Raw genomic sequence first — 23,275 nt, 5'->3', positions numbered from 1 at the left:
GATATAACATATCACACGGTAACTAAAATTTAACACCACTGTAAGTTATAGATGAAAGTTATTTAGAGTAAATCCCTCGAGTTCCCATCACAAGGGGGAAAAAATCTTTTATATGAGATGATGAATGTTCACTAAACTTACTGTGGTAATCATTCCATGATATACACCATTATGCTTATGCCATAAACTTATACAGTACTGTATGTCAATGGTATCTCAATAAAAATGAAGAAAAAAAGAGGTGATTCTCAGAAAAGATTTGGAATTTCATACTTGGGTACCCAATGATGGCACCAAGCTTATCAATAAATATAAATAAGTGAATAGTTATTTTTTAATAAGAAGGAGTGGAAAACCTACTGGCAATAAATAAATCATATTCTACATTTTTAGTGCAAACTGAGACGAGACTCTCAAATACTGAATATATGAAGCTATGTTTTATTTTTAACATATACCATAATTATATAAATGAGTGCTGTTCTCTTCTAATTAATAAAGAGATTAAATCTATTCAAGTAATACTTAACTCAGCATGTTCTTGAAATTCCTAATCTGGAACTGCCTTCAAGAACTGCTTAAGAACCCTTAAAATAAGTAAGTACCAATATGTATCCACAATATTGACAACTAACGCTCACTATCCTATTTTAGAGCTGCTTAAACAGGAAAGGAGAAAAAACTCTAAAAGGTGAAGATTTGTCTACAGAATCCTTTTTTAAAATGAAAGTCTCTTAGATAATTCCAAAAGGCAAACTAAAATATGATCATCACTGAAATAAATTAATCCTCTCACTAACATTTATATATTCTTAAAAGGGGAAAATTAGTCGCACAAATCCTGATCAACAGCTATCTTATTACCATTAAAAAATCCCTGACTTATTATACATTACCTGCTAAGTATCTAAAACAGCAGTAACTTAAACTTCCTGAAAACTTTTAGGGACTATACACAATGAGGTAGTTTAAAATATATCCCCAAATCCTTTGATTCTCCTCTCTTAAAGAAGTGGAGCCTAATTCCCCTCTCCAGTATCAGCTGGAGTGACTTGCTTCTAATTAGCAAGATAAAGAAGAAGCATCAGTGCTCAACTTGCAGACCAGGTCATAAAATGCATTGATTTCCTCCTTGCTCTCCCTTGTACGGCTCACTCTGAGGGAAGTTGATTGCCATACTGTGGGGACATTCAAACAGCCACCGAAGAGGCGACATTCCAAGAAACTGAAGGGCCTCCTGCCAAAAGTCATGTAAGTGAGCCACTCTGACAGCACATCCCCCAGTTCTAACTGAGAGCCTTTAGCTGACTTCAGCCCTTGCCAACATCTTGATTGCAGCTACACAAGAGACTCTGAGCCAGAAACACTCAGCTAAATTGCTCCCAAATCCCTGAACACTAAGTTTTGGGGCAATATGCTACACAGCAAAAGATAACTAATAAAAATGTAAGGAATAAATTACCTTATAAAGTTCCTTCTCATCCTTTTCTGTCTTCAACTGACATTCAAGTTGTTCTCTTTCATACTGTGCCTTTTTGAGTTTGTCCTTTAAGCTGAGTTAAAGTCAAATAACATTAACATAAACAAAAAAACTTTCTTAAAACATTTTTAAAACATGAAGATGTTTTTAAAATATTAGAAATACCTGTCTAATTCAGTTTCTTTTTCAATCGCTTTATGAGTCACTGACACAATATCTTCCTCAAGCTGGAGAGCTTTGGACGTAGCATCATTGTATCTCTTCTTAAATTCTTCATTTTCCATTTTTAAACTTTGTGAGACTTCAGTAAGAGCCTTAGAAACAATAATAAAATATTTTGAGAAACAGAAACATAATCAGAAATACAAATTTGTGTATTTCTAAGAAATCTAGCCTTAAAATTTTAATCCCTCATTTGTCCCCTCCAAACTTTATAAGAATAAAAACTAAACCTGAAATGGTAACATACAATAAACTTTTTAAATACTAAATTAAACGATTACTAACTTTTCTCCTGGACTTTTCACACACTCTGGGATGATTTCAGGACTTTCTCCACCAGAGGGCAGGCAACGAAAGTGAGGAAAAAACTTCAAAATTAGTCACTTTGGGGTTTTTTTTTTTAACACATCTTGCTTTCCACTATTACTCCAATGACAAAACAGTTTTCATGATATTAACAAAGGTTAACACCCACTTCTTCTGGCATAAGTCAGTAAGCACCACTGATAATTAAGAAAGTACAATGGGTACTGTGAAAGTGTTAATTGTTTAATCATGTTTGAATCTTTGCAACCCCACTGACTGTAGTCCACCAGGATCCTCTGTTCATGGAATTCTCCAGCAAAGAATACTAGAGTGGGAAGTCACTCCCTTCTCCAGAGGATCTTCCTGATCTAGGCACTGAACTCAGGTTTCCCACCTTGCAGGCAGATTCTTTACCATCTTAAAATAGATAACTAAAAAATCTTATCACATCAACTAAGACAATGAACTAACTTACAAGAACTTCATCAAGCCTCTTCCTAGGCTTGTTTTATAATGGACAAAAAGGAGATAATAAGGCCTTTAGTGCCTAGTTCATAAAATTATGAGAATCAAATAATATATAGTGCATTGGAGGCTTCCACACAGTTATGGGAAACTATACAAAGAACTAATAAATTAAGACAAATTGTGCTAATTAAAAATTAATTTAAGATTTTCCTATTAATGAAAGTACTACCCATTGACCCAACAACAAAAACTAAAGAAAATCACCATTCTGCCAATTTAAATGTATCAAATGTTATGAAGTATCTATATGCCAATGAAAATATGCTATCTATAGTATCTATATGCTAATGAAAATTAATTGATTTTCATCAAGTAACAAAATTTTTTACTTACAAGTAAAATATTTTAATTATCTTATTAGAATATGAAAACTACATCATTGCATCTAAGAACAACATAATTCATTAAGAAGCTTATCACAACAATGGTCAGATACCTTCTATTGGTTTTAATTTTGCTCAAAACAACTTCTTGCCTTACTGAATTTGCAACATAAACCAAACACTGATATGAAAAACTAAATGCTATTCTGATTTCAATGCTGTAATCCCAGAGAAAACAGGTATTATTTACTCACTCAGCTTTAAAAGCTGTCACTATCCAATGATTCTTTAAAATCTGACATTTTCAGTATTTGTCTTGCTGATTTATAAGGAGAGGTTTCTAAACTGCTTTTTACATTTTATTTTTATTTTTACCAAATGCTCTCTCTGAACAGGAATCACAGCAGGCCAGGCCTCCCTGTCCATCACCAACTCCTGGAGTTCACTCAAACTCACGTCCATCGAGTTGGTGATGCCATCCAGCATCTCATCCTCTGTTGTCCCCTTCTCCTCCTGCCCCCAATCCCTCCCCACATCAGAGTCTTTTCCAATGAGTCAACTCTTCGCATGAGGTGGCCAAAGTACTGGAGTTTCAGCTTTAGCGTCATTCCCTCCAAAGAAATCCCAGGGTTGATCTCCTTCAGAATGGACTGGTTGGATCTCCTTGCAGTCCAAGGGACTCTCAAGAGTCTTCTCTAACACCACAGTTCAAAAGCATCAATTCTTTGGCGCTCAGCTTTCTTCACAGTCCAACTCTCACATCCATACGTGACCACTGGAAAAACCATAGCCTTGACTAGATGGACCTTTGTTGGCAAAGTAATGTCTCTGCTTTTGAATATGCTATCTAGGTTGGTCATAACTTTCCTTCCAAGGAGTAAGCGTTTTAATTTCATGGCTGCAATCACCATCTGCAGTGATTTTGGAGCCCAAAAAAATAAAGTCTGACACTGTTTCCACTGTTTCCCCATTAACTCCATAGTGAATCACAAATTAATTTGAATTGTAACTTGAGAGTCTCAGAACCTTTTTGTGGTACCTTTAAAGACACTTAAGAGCTTCTTAGCTTCTAAGCGCACTATAAAAGGCATAAAATACCCAAAAGTGGGGATTATTCTGCAGGCATGTTGCATTCATATCTGAATGAAGGATAAGCATTTTCAATATGTCTAAGTCTTCCTTAGCATGAAAATAACATCAAAGCCTTTAGCGTACATACAAATAACTAAGAACCATGCTTTCCTTTAAAAAACTATATAGAAATGCATATACAAAACATTTTTAAAAGAGTAAAATATGCAACATAGTCTTCAAAAACACTTGAAATTTGAAATAAATATTCATTTGGTCAGCATTTGCAAATTATGACAAAAGAGCACAATAAACCTAATATTTAAACAGAAAACTTAAAGAGAAGAGTAACTCAGCTACACTGTGCACCAAGATAAGAACAGTAACTACAAAGGAGACAAAAGGAGATTAAGAGATTTGAGCATATCAGATTTATGCAGCAGACTTCTTCTAAACTGAAGGATCACATCACCATGACCCACTATTACCAATTCCCCTCAATTCTCAATTATGAACAACCAGACAAAAAGACTGTGAAACTGTTAATCACTTAAGTGATTCTGTGGCTAAACACCCACTAAAAACATCTTAAGTAACAACACATTTATTCCCATGTTAAAAAAGGACAAAATTAACTTTGACTACAAATAAATACATGTGAAGATACTGTGTCTTCACAGTATCACTACCAATTATCTAGAAAAAAGTATCATTTTCTGGATTCAAACATATACAACAGTAAATTTTAGTAAATTAGTACCTGAATACTCTAATGGCAAGTCACTGGCAAAAGGATCATGTCATTTATGGAAATTGCTAGAAGAAACTTAAAATAAATCTGACTCATTTAATATAATCTGGCTTTTCTCAAACACTCTTTTTCGAAATCAACTGGAATACCAACTCGACTGAGGAAACAGTGTGAGGGTTCCTAAAAAAACTAAAAATAGAACTATCATGATCCACCAATCACATTCCTGGGCATATATCCAGAGGAAACTGTAAGCCAAAGACACACTGCACCCCAATGTTCACTGCAGCATTCTTTACAATAGTCAAAACATGGAAGCAACCTAAATGTCCATCAACAGAGGATGGATAAAGAAGATGTGGCATACATACAATGGAACAGTAGCCATAGAAAAATGAACTAATGCCATTTGCAGCAGCATAGATGGACTTAGAGATTATCATACTAAGTAAGCAGACAGAGGAAATATAGTTTATATGTGGAATAAAAAAAATGACATAAATTAACATACAAAACAGAAACAGATTCAGACTTCAAAAACAAATTCAAGGTTACCAAAGGGTAAATGGTAGCAGGAGGGATAAATTAGGAATTTGGGATTAACATATATATACTACTATTTATAAAACAAATAATCAATAAGGACGTACTATATAGCAGAGGGAACTCTCTACTCAATATTCTGTAATAACCTATATGGAAAAGAATCTGAAAAGAATGGATATATGTGTATGTGTAATTAAATTACTTTGCTGTACTACCTGAAGTTAACACAATACTGAAAATCAACTATACTTCAATATAAAAATAAAGACTAAATATAAATAAATAAAAAGTTCAAAAATTCTATCTGTACAAGATGTACAAAGCTGGATCTCAGAAAAGGCAGACAAATCAGAGATCAAATTACCAACATCCATTGGATCATAGAAAAAGCAAGAGAATTCCAGAAAAACATCTACTTCTGCTTCATTTACACTAAAGCCTTCAACTGTGGATCACAACTATGGAAAATTCTTAGAGAGATGGGAATACCAGACCACCTTACCTGCCTCCTGAAAAAACCTGTATCCAGATTAAGAAGCAACAGTAGAACAGGACATGGAACAACTGACTCGTTCAAAATTGGGAAAAAAGTATGTCAAAGCTGTATATTGTCACCCTGCTTATTAACTCAGATGTAGAGCACATCATGAGAAATGCTGCGCACAATGAAGCACAAGCTGGAATCAAGATTGCCACGAGAAGTATCAATAACCTCAGTTAAACAGATGACACGACCCTTATGGCAGAAAGTGAAGAGGAACTAAAGAGCCTCCTGATGAAGGTGAAAGAGGAGAATGAAAAAGTTGGCTTAAAACTCAACACTCAACAAAGATCATGACTTCTGGTCCCATCACTTCATGGCAAATAGATGGAGAAAATGGAAACAGTAACTGTTTTTATTTTCATGGGATCCAAAATCACTGCAGACAGTGACTGCAACCATGAAATTAAAAGACACTTGCTCCTTGGAAGAAAAGCTATGAGAAACCTAGACAGCATATTAAAAAGCAGAGTCATCATTTTGCCAACAAAGGTCTGCAGTGTTACAGCTATGCTTTTCCAAGTAGTCATGTATGGATGTGAGGGCTGGACCATAAAGAAGGCTGAGCACCAAAGAATTGATGCTTTCGAACTGTTGTGTTGGATAAGACTCTTAGGAGTTCCCTGGACTGCAAGGAAATCAAATCAGTGTGTCCTAAAGGAAATCAACCCTTAATATTCATTGGAAGGACTGATGCTGAAGCTCCAATACTCTGGCCACCTGATGCAAAGAGCTGACTTATTGGAAAAAACCCTGATGCTGGGAAAGACTGAAGGCATGAAGAGAAAGGGGTGACAGAGGATGAGGTGGCTGGATGCCATCAATGGACAGGAGTTTGAGCAAACTTCGGGAGACTGTGAGGGACAGGGAAGCCTGGCGTGCTGCAGACCATGATGTCACAAAGAGTCAGACACGACTGAGCGACTGGACGACGACGACCTTCACAAGAAAATACCAAATCCAAAGGATTAAATTATTTTTGAAGCAGAAAAAGTATGGGGAAGAAAGGCTACAAGTGTATCTACAAATGTCTAAATTATTTCCTGAACATGTACACATTTCACAGACAACTAAATCTTAAAGGTGGGTTTCATATACATTTTTAAAGAGACATGGAGTAAAAAGAAAAAATTTAGGATAGCATAATTTTATATCCCACGTTGAAGGTCAGGAATGGCAGCGGTAAGGAGATACCCCTCGTCCAAGGTAAGGAGCAGCGGCTGTGCTCTGCTGGAGCAGCTGTGAAGAGATACCCTCCGCCCAAGGTAAGAGAAACCCAAGTAAGATGGTAGGTGTTGCAAGAGGGCATCAGAGGGCAGACACACTGAAACCACACTCACAGAAAACTAGTCAATCTAATCACACTAGGACCACAGCCTTGTCTAACTCAATGAAACCAAGCCACACCTGCAAGGGAAACCAAGCCATACCTGCAGGGAAACCCAAGATGGGCGGGTCATGGTGGAGAGGTCTGACAGAATGTGGTCCACTGGAGAAGGGAATGGCAAGCCACTTCAGTATTCTTGCCTTCAGAACACCATGAACAGTATGAAAAGGCAAAATGATAGGATACCAAAAGAGGAACTCCCCAGGTCAGTAGGTGCCCAATATGCTACTGGAGATCAGTGGAGAAATAACTCCAGAAAGAAGGAAGGGATGGAGCCAAAGCAAAAACAATACCCAGTTGTGGATGTGACTGGTGATAGAAGCAAGGTCCGATGCTGTAAAGAGCAATATTGCATAGGAACCTGGAATGTCAGGTCCATGAATCAAGGCAAATTGGAAGTGGTCAAACAAGAGATGGCAAGGGTGAACGTCGACATTCTAGGAATCAGCGAACTAAAATGGACTGGAATGGGTGAATTTAACTCAGCAGGAATCCCTTAGAAAAAATGGAGCAGCTATCACGGTCAACAGAAGAGTCCGAAATGCAGTACTTGGATGCAATCTCAAAAACGACAGAATGATCTCTGTTCGTCCAAGGCAAACCATTCAGTATCACAGTAATCCAAGTTTATGCCCCAACCAGTAACACTGAAGAAACTGAAGTTCAACGGTTCTATGAAGACCTACAAGACCTTTTAGAACCAACACCCAAAAAAGATGTCCTTTTCATTATAGGGGACTGGAATGCAAAAGTAGGATGTCAAGAAACACCTGGAGTAACAGGCAAATTTGGCTTTGGAATGCGGAATGAAGCAGGGCAAAGACTAATAAGAGTTTTGCCAAGAAAATGCACTGGTCATAGCCAACACCCTCTTCCAACAACACAAGAGAAGACTCTACACATGGACATCACCAGATGGTCAACACCGAAATCAGATTGATTATATTCTTTGCAGCCAAAGATGGAAAAGCTCTATACAGTCAACAAAAACAAGACCTGGAGCTGACTGTGGCTCAGATCATGAACTCCTGATTGCCAAATTCAAACTCAAATTGAAGAAAGTAGGGAAAAACCGCTAGACCATTCAGGTATGACCTAAATCAAATCCCTTATGATTATATAGTGGAAGTGAGAAATAGATTTAAGGGACTAGATCTGATAGATAAGAGTGCCTGATGAACTATGGAATAAGGTTTGTGACACTGTACAAGAGACAGGGATGAAGACCATCCCCATGGAAAAGAAATGCAAAAAAGGAAAAGGGCTGTCTGGGGAGGCCTTACAAATAGCTGTGAAAAGAAGAGAAGCGTAAGCCAAGGAGAAAAGGGAAGATATAAGCATCTGAATGCAGAGTTCCAAAGAATACCAAGAAGAGATAAGAAAGCCTTCTTCAGCAATCAATGCGAAGAAATAGAGGAAAACAACAGAATGGGAAAGACTAGAGATCTCTTCAAGAAAATTAGAGATACCAAGGGAACATTTCATGCAAAGATGGGCTTGATAAAGGACAGAAATGGTATGGACCTAACAGAAGCAGAAGATATTAAGAAGAGGTGGCAAGAATACACAGAAGAACTGTACAAAAAAGATCTTCATGACCCCGATAATCATGATGATGTGATCACTAATCTAGAGCCAGACATCTGATAGAATTCCAGTTGAGCTGTTTCAAATCCTGAAAGATGATGCTGTGAAAGTGCTGCACTCAATATGCCAGCAAATTTGGAAAACTCAGCAGTGCCCACAGGACTGGAAAAGGTCAGTTTTCATGCCAATCCAAAAGAAAGGCAATGCCAAAGAATGCTCAAACTACCGCACAATTGTACTCATCTCACATGCTAGTAAAGTAATGCTCAAAATTCTCCAAGCCAGGCTTCAGTAATACGTGAACCATGAACTCCCTGATGTTCAAGCTGGTTTTAGAAAAGGCAGAGGAACCAGAGATCAAATTGCCAACATCTGCTGGATCATGGAAAAAGCAAGAGAGTTCCAGAAAAACATCTATTTCTGCTTTATTGACTATGCCAAAGCCTTTTGACTCTGTGAATCAAAATAAACTGTGGAAAATTCTGAAACAGATGGGAATATCAGACCACCTGACCTGCCTCTTGAGAAATCTGTATGCAGGTCAGGAAGCAACAGTTAGAACTGGACATGGAACAACAGACTGGTTCCAAATAGGAAAAGGAGTACGTCAAGGCTGTATATTGTCACCCTGCTTATTTAACTTATATGCAGAGTACATCATGAGAAACGCTGGACTGGAAGAAACACAAGCTGGAATCAAGATTGCCGGGAGAAATATCAATAACCTCACATATGCAGATGACACCACCCTTATGACAGAAAGCGAAGAGGAGCTAAAAAGCCTCTTGATGAAAGTGAAAGTGGAGAGTGAAAAAGTTGGCTTAAAGCTCAACATTCAGAAAACGAAGATCATGGCATCTGGTCCCATCACCTCATGGCAAATAGATGGGGAAACAGTAGAAACAGTGTCAGACTTTATTTTTTTGGCCTCCAAAATCACCGCAGATGGTGACTGCACCCATGAAATTAAAAGACACTTACTCCTTGGAAGGAAAGTTATGACCAACCTAGATAGCATATTCAAAAGCAGAGACATTACTTTGCCAACAAAGGTCCATCTAGTCAAGGCTATGGTTTTTCCAGTGGTCATGTATGGATGTGAGAGTTGGACTGTGAAGAAGGCTGAGTGCTGAAGAATTGATGCTTTTGAACTGTGGTGTTAGAGAAGACTCTTGAGAGGCCCTTGGACTGCAAGGAGATCCAACCAGTCCATTCTGAAGAAGATCAACCCTGGGATTTCTTTGGAAGGAATGATGCTGGGGCTGAAACTCCAGTACTTTGGCCACCTCATGCGAAGAGTTGACTCATTGGAAAAGACTCTGATGCTGGGAGGGATTGGGGGCAGGAGAAAAAGGGGATGACAGAGGATGAGATGGCTGGATGGCATCACGGACTCGATGGACGTGAGTCTGACTGAACTCCGGGAGATGGTGATGAACACGGAGGCCTGGCGTGCTGCGATTCATGGGGTCGCAGAGTCGGACACGACTGAGCAACTGAAGTGCTCTTTTAATTAAAATCAAATGGTTTACGTATATATATTCTAACAATTTATATTACACGTGCATATGTGACATGTGTTAAGCTGGATCAATGGAACAGAACAGACAACACAACAATAAACCCATGCATATATGTTCAATCAATTTACAACAAAGGATCCAAGAATATGCGATAGGAAGAGGGTACTCTCTTCAAGTGGTGCTGGGAAAACTAGACAGCCATAAGCAAAAGAATGAAACTATACCACTGTCTTAATCCACACACACAAAAAATCAACTCAAAATGAATAAAAGACTTAAATTTAAGACTTGAAACTGTAAAACTCCTAAGAGAACAGAGGATAATAATGTCCTTGACACTGGTCTTGGCAACGAATTCTTAGATTTGATAACAAAAGCAAAAATAAGCAAGCAGAACTACAAACTTAAAAGCTTTTGCACAGCAAAACAAACTATCAATAAAATGAAAAAGTAACCTTCAAAATTGGAGGAAAATATTTGTAACTCAATCATCTGGTAAATATCCAAAATTATAAAGAACTCACACAACTCAATAGCAACCCCCTAAAAAACCCACACAATTTAAAAATTGGTGGAGGAACTAAAAAGACATTTTGTTCATAAGAAAGCATATGAATGGCCAACAGGCACATGAAAAGGTGATCAAAAATCACTGTCAGGGAAATGCAAATCAAAGCTACAAACAGTATCAGCTCACACCTATCAGAATGGCTGTCATAAAAACCAGAGACAACAAAACATCGGTGAAGATGTGGAGGAAAAGGTACTGTTGTGTACTTTTGCAATGTAAACTGGTGCAGGCACCATGGAAAACCAAATGGAACTAAAATTATCATATGATTCAGCAATCCCACTTCTGAGTACGTACCCAAAGGAAATGAAAACAGGACAAGGAAGATAATTTATCGGCACTCATGTTCACTGCTGCATATTCACAATGTTGAATGGATACAGAAAATATGGTACATAAATACAATGGAATACTATCTAGTCATGAGAGAGAAGAAAATCCTGCCACTTGCAACATGGACAGACCCTAAGAGCATTATGTTAAGTGAAATACACTAAACAAACACTACATGGTATCTACTTATATGCAGAATCTAAAAAAAAAAGTCAAACTCATAGAAAAAGAATAGAAAAGTGGGTACGAAGGACTAAGGGGTGGGGGACAGGGAGGGAGAGGTTGATAAAAGAGTACAAAGTTTTCGCTGTAAGATAAATAAAATCTGAGGATCTTACGTATATTATTGTGGCTGTAAGTTAACAACACTGTATTGTCTAATTGAAATTTGCTAACAGTGCAAAATTTAAATGTTCTCTCACACACATGAAACAACATATAGGGGAATTCCGCAGTGGTCCAATGGTTAGGGCTGTGCTTCCACTGCAGAGTGCACAGGGGTTTGATCTCTGGTCTGGGAACTAAAGTCCTACAAGGCACACAGTGTAGACAAAGTGAAACAAAAAAAAAAAAGGGATAAATATGTAGTTGAAGGATGTGTTAATTAACTAGATGGGAGGAATTCCTTCACAATGTATACATATTCAAGTCATCATGATGTATACTATTAAACATGCTCCAAGTAACACCTCTGTATTAATCTATATGAGATAATTTGAAGTATTTATTTTAGAAACAAAACATTCTGAAACTATTACATAACAAATCAGGGACAAAGTGAAAGTAAATGGCTTTAAAGAAATATATTGCTTAAGTTATGCATTAAAAGTAAAAACCTTCATGTCTCTTCTTCTCAATAAAAAAAATCAGGAAAATAGAATTAGAAATTCAATGATATCCTAACTTCAAAATTGATTTTTAGCAATTCTACACATTAGAAGATAATAATATATTAAAAAGCCACTGGGCAATCTATACATTAAACAGTTTAAAAGCCTTAAACTACCTCTGTCCAAAATCAGGTATCTAATGAAAGGATAAAGCAAGCCAAAAATATAAAGACAGTTGGAGAGGTCCACACTAGACAGAGCCATTATATGAGAGATCTTTCACGTTCTCACACTCGTGTACTTATGGTCACTCCCAAATGCCTGGTAACTTCTCAAGGTACCCTACACCTTGCTGTTTACTCACTAAGTCATGTCTAACTCTTTGTGACTTCATAGATTGTAGCCCCCAAGGCTGGAGTGGGTTGCCATTTCCTTCTCCAGGGAATCTTCCTGACCCAGGGATCAAACCCACATCTCCTGCATTTCAGGCATATTCTTTACCCTACCTAATTTGTGAAACTTAAGAATCAAAACAATATGAATATAAACAAGAGTTCATAACAAGCTCCTCATACTGTTTAAGCAATATTGTTTGAGTACCACCCAAAATAATTTGGTTTTAAAATATCTTGAAGGACATCTTAAATTACCAATATTCAAGTTAAGAATGTAATTTATGAAAACATTCCATCCATAGGGCACCAAAAGATTATGAACTAATTAGAAAACTTAACAGGGTCACAGCCCATTTTAGTCCTATTTGAAAAACAGGATTCAGGAGCACTGGTTCTCTGAACCTCAGTTTTCAATCTTCTAATTTCAAATATACATCCAGCACTTCAAAACAAAAACCAGAACACAATGAATACATATACAAACTGATAATTTTTACATAAGTCTAATAAATGTAAAATGAAAGTCGCTCAGTCGAGTCAGACTCTCTGTGACCCATGGACTGTAGTCCATGGAATTCTCCAGGTCAGAATAGCAGAGTGGGTAGCCCTTCCCCTCAAGGGATCTCCTAACCCAGGTCTCCCACATTGCAGGTGGATTCTTTACCAGCTGAGCCACAAGGGAAGCCCAAGAGTGGGTAGCCTATCCCTTCTCCAGCAGATCTTCCAGACCCAGAATCAAACCAGGGTCTCCTGCATTGCAGGCACATTCTTTACCAACTGAGCTATCAGGGAAGCTAATGAGATATCATTTGACATTAAAAAGAATGAAATACTGATCCATACTATAAAATGGGTGAACCCTGAAAGCATTTTAAGTGCAAGAAGCTAGTTCCAAAAGTACACAATTTAATGGTTTTTAATATATTTACAGGCTTGTGCAACCATTACCATAACCTAGTTTTAGAACATTTTCATCACCCCCAGAAGAAACCTTTTACCTATTTATGGTCACTGTTTCCCTCCAGTCCCAGGCAACCACTAATCTAAATATCTATAGATGTGCATATTTTGTATATTGCATAAATGATCTATCTTACAGTTCTTCAGATATTCAGCAGTTTATATACTCATACTTCAAAGAGAAGCCCTTTAAAACTATTATACGAAGACTGTTTTTTAGAATTCATACCACGGATTTTAAACCAGATTTCACACCAGATTTTAAACAGGTGCCAAGAAATGTCACAGATTTTATAAGTCACTCAACTAACCCGGGTTTAAGTTTCTGAGCTATTCTAACTGCCCAGCAGCCCTGCCTGATTAAGATGAAGACTATAATTTTGGAAGTAAAAAGCAAATTCATAAAGAACTAGAAGCCCCATGACTAGCAGCAAAGAGGAAGCAGCTCTCCTAGCAAGCATATTATTTTATCCCCAGAATTAAGCAATTGCCAAAATATAGCTCAGAATTGTTTGTATATAACATTATACAAACATAGCTTTTAGAATCTGGGTATAATGTCGATTCTTACTCCTCTTGGATGACATTACTTAATTTCTTCCTTGATTATGAAAATTAATACAATATTAGCTGAAGTTAGTGAGAATCTATTATGCAACAAATATTCTAAGTCTTTTTGTCACCATTTTCTAAAGAATAACTTAAAAAAAAATCACTTCCACATACCTTATCTTCCCAGATTATATATTCCAATGGAAGAACAGCAGCAAGGAAGAAGTCCCCTTCATGATGGGTGACTGTCATCAAGATTTGTGAGTTGCCATAAACTTCCAAAGATTTCTTCTGGGTACCTTAGCCACAATCTCCTACAAATTTTGCTTCATTAATCCCCTGACCTCAGTCCTCCACTTTCTCAACCCAAGTCTGTCAGCATAATCTTTAGTCTTATCTATAGTGCTTAACCCATCCCCTGGACAGCAGAGAGAACCTAAGACTGTTTAAATTTCAGGTAATACTCAACTGAACCAGAGAAATGATCTGATGTACATGAGTAATTTCACACAATTAAAGGCCTCTCTTTCTGCCATTCCTACTCTAAATCATCCATTCTTCCCTTTGGATTTCAAGGTGAACAGAGTCTAACATCAAAGGCCATACTTTAGGGTATTCTTGATCTCACAGGCTAAGTACAGGTTGTAATGGGCCATTTTGGAAAACTGCCAATCTCAGGTAACAGCAAGAGAAATGCATGAAGAATAGAAAGAAAAGGGTTAGAACTATACAAAGGACAGCAAAAGAGTTACAACAACTGGATTAAAAATTTACCTGGATGTTCTAATAGTCAAGCTAGGCACATATAATGAGATTTTATTATAACATTTATAATACTTGGGTACACCTGCTTAAAAAGTTCAAATTTAAAAAGTGGTTCCTTAGAATTCCCTAGAGGTCCAGTGGTTAAAAGACTCTGAGCTTAGCACGGATTCAATCACTGGTCAGGGAACTAAGATTCCACGTGTTACACCACCCTCCTTCCCGCCACCCCAAAATATGGTTCTTTAACCAGAGTATCTACCTGTAGGATATTCCTACTGTAGGATTCCAAGTATTCCCCAGGAATAAAACTGGAAGAATAACTGTGTATTTTAAACTAAAAAGGCTAATAGTAATAAGGACAAAAGACTTGACAGATGTTTATAAGGAGACAAGGAGAAGGACATGGCAACCCACTCCAATATTCTTGCCTGGAGAATCCAACGGGCAGAGGAACTTGGTGGGTTATAGTCCATGGGGTCGCAAAGAGTCAGAAACAACTAAGCTACTAATCCATAAGGAAATAAACAACTGTACACACTGCTTGATATTAAGTTTACCCTCTAACTCAAGCAATCCTCAAACAGAACAAGGTTAAAGTAATCTTTTTTGTTTGAGCCCTATCTGTATATCACCTCTGCTCAAGTGTACAATATACAATCACTCCACTAGAGTATAAAATGGCTCAATTGACAACTTTAAGCAACTGTTCTAGGTCTTGCTGCAAAAAAGAATAACTGGGAGGGGGATAAATTTAGAGGTTGACACTGACATATATATTACTATATCCATGTAATGGCCTACATGGGAAAACAATCTAAAAAAGAAAAAGTAGATATATGTGTAACCAACTGACCTTGCTGTATACCTGAAACTAAAACAACATTGTGAATCAACTATACTACAATAAAAATTTAAAAAAAAAAAAAAAAAAGTCGAACAGACTCCATCCTTAGGGAACAACAGGTCAATCCTGTCAATGAGCATAAGCATTTCCAACTAGTAAAAATGTAAGTGAGACTGTGATATATATAACCATAATCTGTGCAAGTTTGTCAATAAATTTTCTTATGAAAATATTAAATAAATAAGTCAATTCACTAGGTGACTTTTTCCATTGTTTTTGACTATTGTCTTAAATCCATTTGTATCTCTAAATTATACTGTTCTACACTTAAACTTTTTTCCTTAGCTTAAGACTGTGCCAATTTTTTTAATTAGGTGGTTTTTAGGGTAATTTATTGCCTTTCTCACATCAATGATTTAAAAATTATAATACATCTTATTTCATTGAATTCTGATTTTTAAAAAGTAATTTTAACTACTTTATTCTACTCTTCCCTTTATTCAGTGTTTATCATTCCTAACTGTATTTCTAAGCCACCTCCCCAAGATCAATCACGTATTCTATAATTAGATGTAAAGCATCTAGAAACAGCTGTTAAGGACTAAAAATCTCAAAAGTATTTTAACTATTCACAACATAAAAGAGGCTGTGGCAGAAGGTTGACAGGATTTGACCTATCCTTATACAAATATCTATCTAAATACATTTTTCAACATGGGACCTTCACTCATTTTAATTGGTTCAGTTCCTGAAAAAAAGTGGATTTCAAACAGTATAACTCCAATCAGTTAATTAGGACACAACTAACCTTTTGCTCTGCTTGCAACTGATCACTTCTTTCTTTCTCATGGTTAAGTTCTCTTTCCATTCTTCCAACTTGTTCTCGAAGTTGTGCTGTTTCCTTTTCCAGAACAGCAATTAACTTTAACAGTTCTTCTTTTTCTTTCATGGTTTTCTCGATTTTCAACTACAAAACAGAAACTCAAATTGTTTATAATCCTACAATATATTACAAATTTAGTTTTCCATTTCAAAAAAATAGTGAAAAAATTTGTAGAAAGAACTTTTACAAACTTTCTTCTTCATATGAATCAAACTCCTTTATCATCAGTTAAAAATTCATGAATCTGTCAATGTATGGCAAAAACCACTACAATATTGTAAAGTAATTAGCCTCCAATTAAAGTTTAAAAAAAATTAATGAATCATAAATGTAAACTATGTTTGATTGGGCAAAGAAGAAAACATTACAAGAAGGCAAGTGCAGAAGGAATGAATTTTATTATGAAGCTGCCTGCTAATCACTTTTCAAATCAGTACTAAAAATAAGGCATATTTAGTTTCATGAGTGACTATTCTGGGCTTTTCTTATCTTGGGTAATAATCAATGAGAAAAACATGTACCTCTTCTTGAATGGAAATCTTTGAATTTATTAAGAACTTCCTTGTGTGTTACATAAGGCCTTCACCTGTGGGATTACTATGAAGTTTGGGTTCTTTAAATAAGGTCTTAGGAGTGGGAGATGAGAACAAATGTATACCTATGACCAATTCATGCTGATATATGTGGAAGCCAACACAATACAGTAAAGCAATCATCCCCCAATGAATAATAAATTTAAATAAGATACTAAGAAATAAGTTTCTATATGTACAAAACAACCTCTATTTAGGTAAATTAAAACAAACTTCATCAGTAAATGCAAGTTTTAGGAAAAAAAATGCAGACTTTAACAACATAACGGACTCTTACATGAACCCTAATAGTTAACTTAGTTCAGGAACGCCAGTATTCTAAAAATTACCAAATTAAGGGACCTAAAATAGAAAATAAATAATATGGTCAATATTTTTCTTTCAGCAAGTTGTCTGATTCTAACAGGGGAAGAAGAATGGAGACTCACAACAGAAGCATTATACATTTAGCTAAATAAAAACGTTTTCCCCCAGTATACCCCGAGTTAATTTCCCAAGGTCATGGAAACAAACTCTAATTATTTAAACACTAAAATGGCTCTTACAAAAGTTAAAGAGCTGGAAAATTTTTAAATGCCCCATCTATCTCTTCCATCAGACTAAATGAAAATGACTAGAGTAAATGCCCTCAAAAGAGAAAAGTTTAAGTATTCACTGAATTTCTTTTTACTCTATTTTTTAAAAAAATTATTTTGGGCTTTAAACTTTCTGGCAGCTTAAAGATTCACTTTGACCCAGTATGACTGAACCATCATAAAAGAATTACTATTTCCCAGTGATTCCTTTAATTGACATATACTTTCTGAAGAGTTCACTGAATCTTAAGCAGAAAAAGCAGAAATTTTTAACTAAAATAAGATAAAACTCTTTAGAAGTCCAATTCCTGCCCCCAACTTTGTATTCTGGTATCTTTCAAGCATACAAAATGGTTAATATTTTACAATGAACCTCCATGCAGCATACAGCATGCTTGGAGCTGGTGCATGGGGATGACCCAGAGAGATGTTATGGGGAGGGAGGTGGGAGGGGGGTTCATGTTTGGGAACGCATGTAAGAATTAAAGATTTTAAAATTTAAAAAAATAATAATAATAAATAAAACATTTTAAATCTTAAAAAAAAAAAAAAAGATTTTCATGAATGTGGAAACTTAAAAGATTTGTCAAAAAACTGTTCAGACTATAAATACTTTATCTCAAAAACATTTACCTAAGAGACAAAAATTTAAATTTTCTCTATAAAGTACAAAGTACATTTTAAAAGAGTAGGAAAAAGAGAACTAAACTGTGCAATGTCCCAGTTTACTTGGGAGCACAAAAGAGAGGTAGAGGCCAAAATGCCTGTTGCTTTTCTGTTGGAGGTGTTCTGACATCAGGGTGGTCTAACAAGTATTCAAAAAACTCCAATATAAACACTGCATTCTTTGTAAGAGCTAGGCCTATTTCAGCATCTTTGACTAGCATTCAAATACCAGGCTAAAAACCTTGATCATCAGGCAGTCAACACTACAAAATGTTTTAGTCACCCTATAAAAGTTACATTTCTTTATATAAGATAAGAGAGGAATTTCTGGAAGGAGGAAGGGAATATATGAAAAACTTCACAATAAAAGTTATAGGTTCCTTCTAACTTTCTTAGTTCAACTGTACAGTATCTATAATCTCGTCCTTTTTCTGCAGTTTCTTTTTGAAGGTAAATAAAACCAAAGACATAAAAGATTTACATATAAAAATCCATGTGAGTATAAAGAATAAGTAATGACTTGCTGTAGACTAAATAGGGATGTAAATTAATAAAAAATGTATACTGAACCAATTAAAGTATTTTTTCACAGAAACTCAAACGTAACATTCTAATTTGCTAGGTTTAGGGTAAAGACATTGAGAAATATCTTGAAATATGAATGATGTTCTAGTTTTTCCTTTTCAATAAGTACTAAAAATTAAGACATGGCATTTTTTACACCACTACACAGTAAATTTCCTTTGGTGAAATGACTCCAAAATATTTAATAAAAAACAATAAGAAGATTTTTCACTTTTTTAAAAATTATGGTTAATCCAGCTTATTCATTTGATCAGGAGAAGAAATCATTCTAAAAATCCTCAACCTAAATTAAGAGACCAGGATGCTTCACTATCCCATTTGGGATAGAGCATGCTTGGAGTATAGTGAAATAAGGTTCATATCCAATTACAGTTAGACTTACTGCTTTACAAAGGCTTCCCTGGTGGTTCAGACAGTAAAGAATCTGCCTGCAATACAGGAGACCTGGGTTCGATCCCTTGGTCAGGAAAATCCCTGGAGAAGGGAATGGCTACCCACTCCAGTATTCTTGCCTAGAGGATTCCATAGAGAGAGGAGCCTGGTGGGCTACAGTCCATGGGATCGCAAAGAGTCAAATACGACTAAGTGACTAACACACACATTATTGCTTTATACTGCTTTCCCATCAGCTTCACCCCCACATCTGTACTATTCTACAATCAACAGATAAGGCAATCCCTAAAGGAGAAAGGTTAGGGTAAGGGAACATTAGGAGTTTTAGGTCTAAATTATCTCAGTAATTACTTATTGCCAATCTATATACTATTCACAAAATACTAATAAGCCTAGGGACAGTCCCTGCGACAGTGAAATCAGTAACATAATTGTAACAAAAAATATATTTTAAGTTCATTAGTTAAAAAGCATTTGATTCTCAGGTTATAGTCTTGGACAACCTGAAAATTCTTAAAATGCCAACCAACAAACACTCTGTTTCTAATCGAGCAACAACTGATTTGTCTTTAAAACTGTTTTAAAGCCATAGTTCATAACAAAAAATATAGTTCATAATGTAAATTTATCAATCACCCAGTCACTGTTGGTACCTACCTCAAGAAGGCCAGCTTTTGTGGTCACCACCAACATATCAGAATTTCCTTCATCTTCCATAGTGAGCAACTCTTCAACTGGAGAAGCAGCTCGAAACTGAAAAGGTGTACTTGCTCCACGAATTTCGCCCTTATGAGTAACATAACAGAACTGATAAAACTCTCCATCATCATTTGGAAGGTAATATCCTAAAAGGAGTATAAACAAAAAAATTAGTATTTATTGTTATTAAATTATTTGTATTTAACAAATCTTGCTATTTCCTCTTATTCCTGACCTTGTTTCTAGACACTCAAGATGTCTTTCTTTCCTCCTTCATAAATCGTCTATCAAAACCAGACTCTTTCTTCTTCCCTAAATATGCCCATATTTTTATCTTAGGTCTAAGATTATACTTTCAGAATATTCTTTCCCTGTAGTTTCACTCAGATAAAACTAATTCATCTGGGAGAGTCAATTATGTAGTTATCAATGAGAAAGAGGCTGGAAAAGGAGCAATGGAAGAGTAAGCATAAAAACCTAGGAGGATTAGGGGTAGAAATATATCAGTTAAAGAAATGTTCTCTCAAATGACATTAATTAAATGCAAAGGAGAGATATTAACAGAAGGAATATACCGTACATGTGAATTGTGTAAGGGCAAAAAGAGGATGAGGTCTACTTGTGCAGAACAAAAATAAGCTTTGGAACCACAAATATTTATTCTGGAATCCCAGCTCTACCACTAACTGTTATATATTTAACCTCCCTGAGCCTGCTTCTTATCTGTGAAAGATATCTGAAGACAGCTATCTCAAAGCTTCAAAGTATCATAGATTATGTATACCATCTAGCCCAATATCTGACAAATGTTTTCAATATTTGTTCCTTTCTTCTTTAGCTCAACTGCTACCCTCTTAAATTTTGCTGGATTACAGCTCAAAATTAATCTTTACCTCCTCTCCAAAGCTCCCATGGTATTTTTTACACGTAAAAAGGGATTTAAAAAAAAAAAAAACCTCAGAGGACTCTCCAGGTGGTCCAATAGCTAGAACTCCGAGCTTTCAATGTAGGGGACTTGGCTTAGATCCCTGGTCAGGGAACTAGATCCTACATGCCACAACTAAATATACAGTGTTTTGCCACTAAGATCTGGTGCAGCCAAATAAATAAAAATTGAATTAATTTTTTTCAAAAATCCTCCACAGTATGCTTTGCATTACCATTACATATATGTTTTATAGGCAACATCCATCCCTGGAGGAAGAAATGGCAACCTATAGAGGAGCCTGGTGGGCTACCGTCCATGAGGTTGCAAAGAGGTGGGACACAACTGAGCACATACACACAAACCTCAGAAATGCTAAGAGCAGATTATTAATAAATATCAAAATTCTGAAATCTCCCAGAATGACTTGAAAAAAGAAAGCATTCAATGATAGTGAAATGAAATACATAGATCAATCTATTCACCTTATCTTCAATATTGATTTCGACCCAGAAATCTGTATTCACTATGCCTATTACTACTTCAGATCTTGAAAATTTTAGCCTTTACTATTATGATGTCAATTTTACTTGACTTCCTTCTTTAAAAAATAGCTGATCTTTGTCCATGGGAGCGGGGAGGCAGAGAAAATATAGTATTAGCCTGAAATATCTGGTGGTTCTTGAAAATAAGAAAGAAGTTCTCAAAAAAACTGGGGGAGGGGGGTGTCAAAAACCACAGGAGTCCATTTGACAGAGCTTCCAGTAGCCAAACAAAGCCAAAACAATTTGAGCAACAAAAAAATGGTTCAGTTCAGTTGCTCAGTTGTGCCTGACTCTTTGCAACCCCATGAATCGCAGCCGGCCAGGCCTCCCTGTCCATCACCAACTCCTGGAGTTCACTCAAATTCACGTCCATCAAGTGAGTGATACCATCCAGCCATCTCATCCTCTGTCGTCCCCTTCTCCTCCTGCCCCCAATCCCTCCCAGCATCAGAGTCTTTTCCAATGAGTCAACTCTTCACATGAGGTGGCCAAAGTACTGGAGTTTCAGCTTTAGCATCATTCCTTCCAAAGAACACCCAGGGCTGATCTGCTTTAGAATGGACTGGTTGGATCTCCTTGCAGTCCAAGGGACTCTCAAGAGTCTTCTCCAACACCACAGTTCAAAAGCATCAATTCTTCAGCACTCAGCTTTCTTCACAGTCCAACTTTCACATCCATACATGACCACTGGAAAAACCATAGCCTTGACTAGACGGACGGACCTTTGTTGGCAAAGTAATGTCTCCGGTTACATTAGACTTTATCCCACAGAAGAAAATAAATTTCCATGAATCCATGGAGAGAAGAGGACAACTCTTCCTAACACAACAATTCCAACTAATAATGTACAAGAAATGAGAATAAAAAGGCATCATCAGACAAACGCAACAACAGTAACTGTCGTAGGTGAGATCCACTGATGGATAACTAAAATTAATGGGTCAAAGTTTGAGGCAAAACAACATTTGCTTATCCCAAAGTTGCTCCCCATAATATTCATCAAATTACAAAGAGAAATATACTAACTTTAATGTAGAGAAACCCAGCAGACATCACCTTAACTAAGTGATCAAAACTAACATTACTAGAAATTAGACATTCAGACATCAAGTAATCTCTAGTACAATGCAATGAAAAGAATACATCACTTTCATGGTAATCTTCCTGAAAATGTATAGCCTCAATCTAATCACAAGAAATGATCAGAAAAACTCAAAATGAGGAACATTCTACGAAAACAAAACTGAAAACTACTCTTCAAAAATGAAAGGTCATGAAAAACAAGGACAGAATGAGGAACTATCACAAACTGGAGAAGAAGATGATATGACAACTAAATACAATGTGGGATTATGGACTAGATCCAGGAACAGAAAAAAGGAAAACTACTGGAAACACTAGTGAAATCTGAATAAAGTCTGTACTACTGTAGTCAATAGTGTTGTATCAATGTTAAATTTGTTTTTTTTTTTTTAATAAACGGTTATACAACATGTCAACACTAAGGGAAGCTGGCTGAAGGGCAGATGAAAATTCTGTATACTATTTTTGCAACTGTACATCTAAACTTATTTCAAAATACAGTTATTTTTTAAAACAACAGAGAATTCCCTATGGATCCAGTGGTTAGGACTGTGCACTTCCAGTGCAGGGGGCACAGGTTCCACCTCTGGTTGGGAAACTAACCATCCTGCAAGCCACGATAAATTTATCTAGCAATAAATTTTTGAAGTTTTAAAAACTCCATCCTCTTAATAACTTCTACTAAATTTATTAATCCATGGCTGAGTAACTTTGCAGATGGCCACTACATTTACTTTAAAAGCTTAAACAGAAAACAAAAGTAACAGTTTGACTAAGCAGCTCTGGTTCGGACATGACTAAAGCAACTTAGCA

General features: G+C 36.3%; 1 protein-coding gene across 3 annotated transcripts in view; it reads right to left on the bottom strand.

Moving 5' to 3' along the window:
* The window catches only part of TAX1BP1 (Tax1 binding protein 1), an 89,613-nt gene that overhangs the window by 46,069 nt on the left and 20,269 nt on the right, over positions 1 to 23,275 (bottom strand). For all 3 annotated transcript variants that reach the window (XM_018047094.1, XM_005679266.3, XM_005679268.3), the window contains 4 exons: positions 19,868 to 20,055; positions 16,324 to 16,482; positions 1,646 to 1,794; positions 1,463 to 1,553 (listed from right to left, as the gene is read on the bottom strand). In XM_018047094.1, the coding sequence (XP_017902583.1) occupies positions 1,463 to 1,553; positions 1,646 to 1,794; positions 16,324 to 16,482; positions 19,868 to 20,055 (587 nt within the window). The remainder of the gene's footprint in view (positions 1 to 1,462; positions 1,554 to 1,645; positions 1,795 to 16,323; positions 16,483 to 19,867; positions 20,056 to 23,275) is intronic.

This window comes from Capra hircus, chromosome 4 (assembly GCF_001704415.2).
Source record: "Capra hircus breed San Clemente chromosome 4, ASM170441v1, whole genome shotgun sequence".
In the NCBI taxonomy this organism is placed as follows: Eukaryota; Metazoa; Chordata; class Mammalia; order Artiodactyla; family Bovidae; genus Capra; species Capra hircus.
This window is presented reverse-complemented; position numbering and strand designations above follow the sequence as displayed.